Genomic DNA, 7457 nt, shown 5'->3' with positions numbered 1-7457 from the left:
CCACAGCAATTTAAAATTATAAATTATTTTTATATTAACAATAAAAATAAAATTAATTAAATAAACTCTGGGCATCGCTTCAGAAGCATTTGAGAGGCAGTAAATATATTCAGAGGGAATGAATGAAATGGATATTTCTGGTTTAATCCTCAGGGTTTTGCACATGCTGTTTCCTCGCCTGGAACACTCTTTCCGCAGCTCTTTTCCTGGTTGATTTCTACCTAACTTTCAGATCTTAGATTGAAACCCCAGAGGAGCCTTTCCTCCCCAACCCCCAACAAGATGAAGTTCCTACAAAAACACTGTTCTTTTTCTTGGAGCAATTACAGCTTGTGTTTATTTATGAGCGTGTTATTGGTTAATGAATTCATTTCTGTTTTTGTCATTAGCTCCATGAGGGCAGGAATCATTTATCACAGTATCCCCAGGACCTACCGGGCAGGACCTACCGGTGACATACATTAGTAGGTACCCAATAAATATTTGAGTGAATACATAAATATCATTTAATTGAACTGTGTGATCATGTAAGTTAAAAGCATTACACGGAACAGAGACCTTCAGAGTCAGCCTGCAAGCCTTAGGACAGGTTTTCTTCAGCACCAATTTAACCTCTCAAGCAGAGCAGAAGTGAGGAGAGAAGAGTGAAATTTAGCCCAATTTTGGAACTCTATTTATTCTGTAGATTGGATAATTAAATCAGTAGAATTGTTTGGAAATAATGTGGAAAAATAGGAAATTTGAGGACATCACTTTGGGCAAGTCATGTCTTACTCAAGGCCTCAGTTTCCTCATCTGAACCATTAGGATGTTTTCCCTTCCTTCTCTGACATTCTGGCATCTGAAATGATTTAGACCAGTGGATCACCATTCAGGGTGCCCATCAAAATCACATGGTAGATTTTTCAAACTATTCACAATAGCCCCATCAGGATCTTGGGGAAAGACGTTGGGGCATGCATATTCTAAAGCAATCCTCTGATCTAGTCCTTCTGTTGAGGCACTTGTAAACTTCCAGCAATCCTCTGCTTTACAAAATCACTCAACTCTGTCAGATATTTCAGCACTGAAGTTGCAAGCACTTTAGCTCTAGTCACGTTATTGTTCTTTTTCTGATCCGTAGTCAGACACGTTATCCATTGTGCAGCTGGCCCCCACACTGTTCTTTCTGGACTCATTTACTCATTTCGATTCATTATTAATTTCCAATTCATTCAATAAAAATAACAATTGATGAAAAAATCAATATCAGTAAACATGTATCAATCTGGGAAGGCTTCCTGGAGGAGGTGACATTCCAAATAGAGTTCTTTTTTATGCACAAGGGACTGGGGAAAGATTGGGGAAGAATGTGCATGAGAGGAATAATGTTAGCAAAATCCATAGGCAACAGGGACCATGGGTTATAGAAGACGAAGAGAGCCGAAGTTAGACAAGGTGATGGGGCCAAATTATACAAGCTTTGTAGTCCATGTTAAGAAATTGGGAGTGTATGCTAAGGCCAGTAGATGGACTTTAAACAGGGGGCTGATGTGATCTGAATTCCGTTATAGCAGCATCATTCGGGCTGCCTTGTAGAAGATGAATTGGAGGGGAGAACCTGAAGGTGGGCACACCAGAGAGGAGGCTGGTGGAATAGTCTGATCAGGGCAGAAGACAGTTGGGGTAGTGGAAAGGAGTTATAAGTGATAGCCTGATGTCTGACTTGGGCAACTGAATGGCTGAACACGGGGCCGGACGGGATGGTGGTGGAAGACCACAGAAGAGTTGGGTATAGCTGAGATTACCGAACAGGTATCCGAAGGTTTGTAAACCCAGCCTCTGGAGTTCTACCTGCCCCTTCGCCTCCCCAACCTCTGCAAAAAGGTGTTAAGCGCCTTTCCTAAGACGTCAGGCCCACCTCCGGGACTCGAGGGGTCGCTGCAGCCGCCACAGCCCCTCTAGGTTCGCCCCGGTCCACTCACTGGGCCAGGCGGCCGCTCCATCCGCAGGCGGAGTGCGCGTGCGCTCCCTGGCCGGCAGGGGGCGCGCGTGCGCAGACGGGGCCGGGGGGGGGTGGCGCGCGTGCGCGCGCGGAGGCCGGCACCGGAAGTGTGTGGTTGCCATGTAATATCCTGGCCGCGCGGGCGCGCGAGGGGCTGAGGCGGCGCCGGGGCGGGCGCGGAGCTGGCTGGAGGGTGGCGGAGGCGGTTCCGTAGGGGCCCGCTGAGGCGCGCAGGGGGTTGGCGGCGCCCGGAAGCCTGTCGCTTGCACGGTCCCTCCGGTTCGCTGAGTCCGCGCGGGAGGCCCGACGGCGGGAGGCAGCATGTCGGTAGCGGGGCTGAAGAAGCAGTTCTACAAGGCGAGCCAGGTGAGCGGAGGCCGAGGCAGGGGGCGAGCTCCGGGCCCCAGGCTGCTCGGAGGTGGGGCCCGGCCACGCGCTTGCTCGGGAGGGAGCCGTGGGTACTGAGGGGGCGGCGTTGGCACTCGTCCCCCGCCGGGTGGGGACAGCCTAGGAGGGGCGGGAGTCTGCGTGCGAGATGGCCCAGACCCTCCCCGCCATGTGGGCTCCAGTCTCCTCGAGACGGGTGGGCAGACGCTTTAGAGGCGCGGAGGTGCACCCAGAGGTTGGCCCCGGACGTGGACGCCTCTCCTCCCGTCCTTCCCTCTAAAAGGGCGGGCGGGCGGGGGGGCAGGGAGAGAAGGGGAAGAAGCAGTCCTGAGCTTGTCGACACAGGACTCTTGCTAGAGAGCCCAGGGAAGGGGAAATTTTGTGTCTAGAACAATTCTTGTTTTTTCTTTTTTTCTTTTTTCTTTTTTTTTAAAGACAACAAACGAAAAAACCTTTTCACTGGGCCGGGTACAAAGTTGAAAGGGTAGAGTGAAAAGTCAGTTTCCCACTTCATTCCCTCAGGCATCCAGTCCCTCTCTCCAGAGACAGGGACTTTCACCAATCACCAAAGAGAAGGGTATGCCTCTCCTTTAAAAACACAGACGTAGCGGTAACATCGTCTACACAGAACCGTGTAATTGATGTTTTTCATTAAATGTCTCGGAGATCGCACTAGAGCAAGAATTCTCCATCTTGGGTCATTCTCTGTTGTGGTGGCCCTCCTGGGCACTGTGGGGCGTTGAGCAGCATCCCTGGCCCCTACCCAGTCGATACCAGGAGCTCCCCCCACCGACCACGGATGTCTCCGGATGCTGCTAAATGTCCTTAGGGGAAAACCCCCTCCCCTCCCCCCCCTCCTCCCCCTTCCCCAGAGCTACCCCTAGAGCCTCTTGTATCCTTTTAATGGGTATGTGGCATTCCATTCCATGAAGTGTGTCATAATTTATTTAATTAGTTGTCCATCGATGGACGTTTAGGTTGTTTCCAGTAGTTTTCTGCCGCAAACGATACTATCGTGAATAGCCAGTGAATATCTCTGCTCACAGGTGGGATTGGATTTACAGGATAAGTTCCCGGAAGTGGAATGCAGAATCCAAGAATATAAGTGTTCTACTTTGACAGATAGAACAGGTGTTTTGGAAAGTCCAGGCCTCATTGCTCACGAGTCTGGTGAAAGCTGAGTGGATCCACTCTTCAGAAAACTGGGCGAATGCAAAATTCAGTTTATAATTTCAGATCCAAGAAGTCCCAGATCCCTTGATCCTATGAGAACCTTAGGTCTGGAGTTTGTGTGGATAGACTCCAGGAAGGAACGAGCAACAGTCATAGGAGTTGTTTGGCCCGTGCTGGCAAACCAGACTCTGCCCACAATTTGGAGAGGTCCAGTGGGAGGGAAGAGAGATGAGTCCCCAGTAATACGCAGCCGGGACCTTTTGCCCCTAGAGGGGGAAAACTAATGACCCTAGTAGTTGTCCAGGGCTAAGGATATTTGGGGTCTATCTCTAGACTCCAGGCTAAACCCTGGAGGAAGAGAGGTTTAATCCAGAGGGATTCTAGTATTGTTGCTGAGAGTACAGCCCTTTGCCCCAGCCGGATGGAATTAAGTGACCTGGCCCTGGGTTAGACCTTGCCCAGCAGGCCTCAGACCCCACCCCCGCACACTTGACCAGAGCACCTTGGAGTGCTGCTCACTATCTTGGGCCCTGACGTAGCCCCTCTCGCAGGAACTGTGGGTCTCGGAAGAATTCCTGGGCCACTTTGTTCCTTCATATAGACAGGTCTCTGGAAGCCCTCCCTGCCCCGACGCCAGCCGTGAGGGCCCGTGCTGGTGGCCCACGCTGTCCCCAGCAGATATGCTGTGCCGGAGGAAGCAGCTGGGCCTCTCAGGCCCTCCACCAGAGCCTTTCCTCTCGGGGAAAGAAGGATGGCCTGCATTCAGACCTGTGGGGAGTGCTTGGAAATCTGGAAAGCTCAGAGCAGTGCAAGCTGGTGGTGCGGATCAATTTATTATCTCGATATTCTGAGGCCCAGTCCCAAAGAATTGCTGCGACACGTCCTCCTCTGAGAGCTGTCGTCTTGGCCTCCTGACCGATTCCATGTTGAGTTGTGCTCTCAAGAATCACCCTGACTGTGTTCCATTCCCTTCTGCAATAGTTTCCATAGACCTCCACTGTTTATCTGGATGTGTCCACCTCTTTGTGTGTTTCTTTTCTTTTTTTTATATATAAATTTAGTTATTTATTTATGTGGCTGCGTTGGGTCTTCGTTGCTGTGTGCGGGCGGGCTTTCTCTAGTCGTGGCGAGCTGGGGCTACTCTTTGTTGCAGTGCACGGGCTTCTCATTGCGGTGGCTTTTCTTGTTGCGGAGCACGGGCTCTAGGCATGCGGGCCTCAGTAGTTGTGGCTCGCGGGCTCTATAGAGCGCAGGCTCAGTAGTTGTGGCACACGGGCTTAGTTGCTTTGTGGTACGTGGAATCTTCCTGGACCAGGGCTCGAACCCGTGTCCCCTGCATTGGCAGGTGGATTCTTAACCGCTCTGCCACCAGGGAAGCCCTGTGTTTCTTTTCTTGATCTTAGGAACACCTCTTTCAAGTAGGGTCGTCTGTGTCTGGTAACATTCTTGTTAAGTTGTAATAATATATATTGAGTTTTCACTGCGTGAACAGGTAATATGCTTTAAACCAGTCGGTCTCAATTGGTCTCACTTATCTGGCCTAAGGGTAAACACTGTCCCCTTTTTACACAAAAGGATTTGGGGGCATTTGTCTTCCTGTAGGACAGTAGTTCTCAGCCAGGGCCAGTTCTACCCTCCAGAGGACATTGGCAATGTCTGGAGGCATCTTGGGTTGTCACAACACGGTGGTAATTAATTATATTACAGCGTACTGGGCGGCCCCGCACAACCAGGAGTCACCCGGCTCTGACGTCAACGGTGCTGAGGTTGAGAAACACTGTTTTATGGTTTGAGAAAAGTGAGGATAATTTTACCCAAACAGAAGAACAACAAAAAATCCTTCCTGGGCATTCTTCTGGCAGCTGCCTGCTTTTTCGAATTCTCGAAATGCAGATAACCACATATATGCAGATGGACACATGCGTAAAACTCAGCATCCAGACACCAAGTCTCCCCCTCCCAAGTCCTCAGGAAAACCCCAGAGTGTTTTTTGGCATCTGGCATTTTTAAGAAGGTACAAGCTTGCATTGGTGCCTCTCAATTAGGGGCGACTAACCCTCCCCTCTCCCGCCCTATTCACCACCCAAGGGACATTTGGCAACGTCTGAGACAGTGTCACACCTTGGGGAGAGGGTGCTACTGGCACGGAGTAGGTAATGGCTGGGGATGGTTGTTAAGCATCCTACAACAGGACAGTCTTCTACGCGACAAAGAATTATCTGGCCCCGCATGAGAGAAGCGCCAACGTTTCTGTAGCAAGAAACCCTACTTTGAAACGGGTTCTTGATTTCCAAGGCTTGTAAGAGCGTCATTTCTAAATTGAGAAATAGAAGCCAGGTGGATGTGTGAGAGAGAGCTGGGAATAGAGAAGCTGGGTTTCTCGAAGGTGAGGCTGTGATGTTAATGAAAAGTTTCTACCTCCTTGGTGGCACTGGTAACAAACCAGGTCCCGGTGTCTGGCAGTATACTGGCAGATTCCACGCCAGTTCATCTCTGGTGAAAACTTTCAGGTCTCAAATAAAATCGGTTTGAGCTTGAGCGGGAAGTTTGTGGGTTTTTACTTCTTAATAGGAACTGGTCACCTGAGCTGAGGAAAGCTGAATGTATGGAGTGAAGCAGCCAAAGAAATGGGCGTCTGTCTCGGGCCCGTGGTTTCGGTCCCCTCCGGCCTCGCTGTGTAATGCCACTCAATAGCCCTCTGGTACTCATGCACACCTAGAATCCGGGGAGATGCTTTTATGAGCCTTTCTGGGGAACTGAGGTGGGTAAAGGAACCCAGCAGCGAGATCTAGGCTCAGAAGTTCACTTGTCATTGTGGTGTGTTTGGGTGACATTAATTTCCAGGCCTAACCTTCTAACTGGTTTCCTGATAATTCTTGTGGCTGGGCTGTGTGGAGATTTGAGAGTGTAACTAGGGATAGGTCTGGCAGCTGCCTGGAATGCTGGCCTGATTTTTTTTTTTTTTTTTTTTTGGCCTGAAAGGAGGGAGAGAGTTTAAACTGAAAGATTGGTTCCGTCCGATCTAGGAGGGAAATTCATGACCGTCATATCCCATAGCTTTGACGTTTGTTGGATACTCGCTAGGCTCCGGGTTTGTGTCTAGGAGGAAAGATCGAGCTTCCTGGGAAAGGCATGGGGTGGGGGTATGACGGGGGGCCCAGGACCCCAACGTATTGGGGTAAGCAGTAGCCGGGGGAATGTCCGACACCCCCAGATACTGCCTGCTCTGACCTTTTTTGTTTTTGTTTTTTTGGCTGCATCAGGTCTTAGTTGTGGCACCACAGGGTCTTCGTTGAGGCGTGCAGGATCTTTCACTGCGGCGTGGGCTCCTCTCTAGTTGTGGCGTGCGGGTCTTCTCTCTCTAGTTGTGGCATGAGGGCTCCAGAGTGTGTGGGCTCTGTAGTTGCGGCATGCCGGCTCTCTGACTGAGGCACGTGAGCCCACTAGTTCTGGTGCACGGGTTTGGTTGTCCCGTGGCATGTCTTAGTTCCCCAACCAGGGATCGAACCCGTGTCCCCTGCATTGGAAGGCGGATTCTTTACCACTGGACTACCAGGGAAGTCCCTCTGACCCATTTTTTAAACTTCGTTTTATGGAATCATGCTTTTGATTTCCCAGTAAAGTTCTTGGCCTGCTAAGTAGTGGACATGGAGTGATCTTAGGATACAAAAATCTGGAATTGTAACCCCTTAGTCTCAGCACGAATCGAAGTGTGGAACCTGTGAGCCGGGAGCAACAGGTGTCAGGCGAGGTCTGGGGGTGGGGGTGGTCTCTGGCCCAGACCCTTGAGCTGAGCAGCTGCAGGCTAACCTCCGGAAGACCTTCTGCCTCGGGACAGCAGACCTGGGAAGGGCCTTTGGCCATTGCCATGTCCATGTGCGATGGGAACTGGGTTAAGTCCACTCTTACAGGA

At 50.7% G+C, this 7457-nt stretch overlaps 1 protein-coding gene across 3 annotated transcripts in view; it reads left to right on the top strand.

Moving 5' to 3' along the window:
* The first annotated feature begins 2129 nt into the window (after positions 1-2129).
* The window catches only part of SH3GL1 (SH3 domain containing GRB2 like 1, endophilin A2), a 31383-nt gene continuing 26055 nt past the window's right edge, over positions 2130-7457 (top strand). For 2 of the 3 annotated variants that reach the window (XM_082620790.1, XM_082620791.1), the window contains exon 1: positions 2131-2350. In XM_082620790.1, coding sequence (XP_082476916.1) covers positions 2306-2350 — 45 coding nt within the window. In that variant the 5' untranslated portion in view covers positions 2131-2305. Of the gene's footprint in view, positions 2351-7457 lie in introns of all 3 variants that reach the window. The other variant, XM_082620789.1, reaches the window with a different exon arrangement.

This window comes from Mesoplodon mirus, assembly GCF_964341445.2.
Source record: "Mesoplodon mirus genome assembly, chromosome: 5".
In the NCBI taxonomy this organism is placed as follows: Eukaryota; Metazoa; Chordata; class Mammalia; order Artiodactyla; family Ziphiidae; genus Mesoplodon; species Mesoplodon mirus.
Note: the sequence above shows the minus strand (reverse complement) of the source record. Positions and strands in the feature narration are given on the sequence as shown.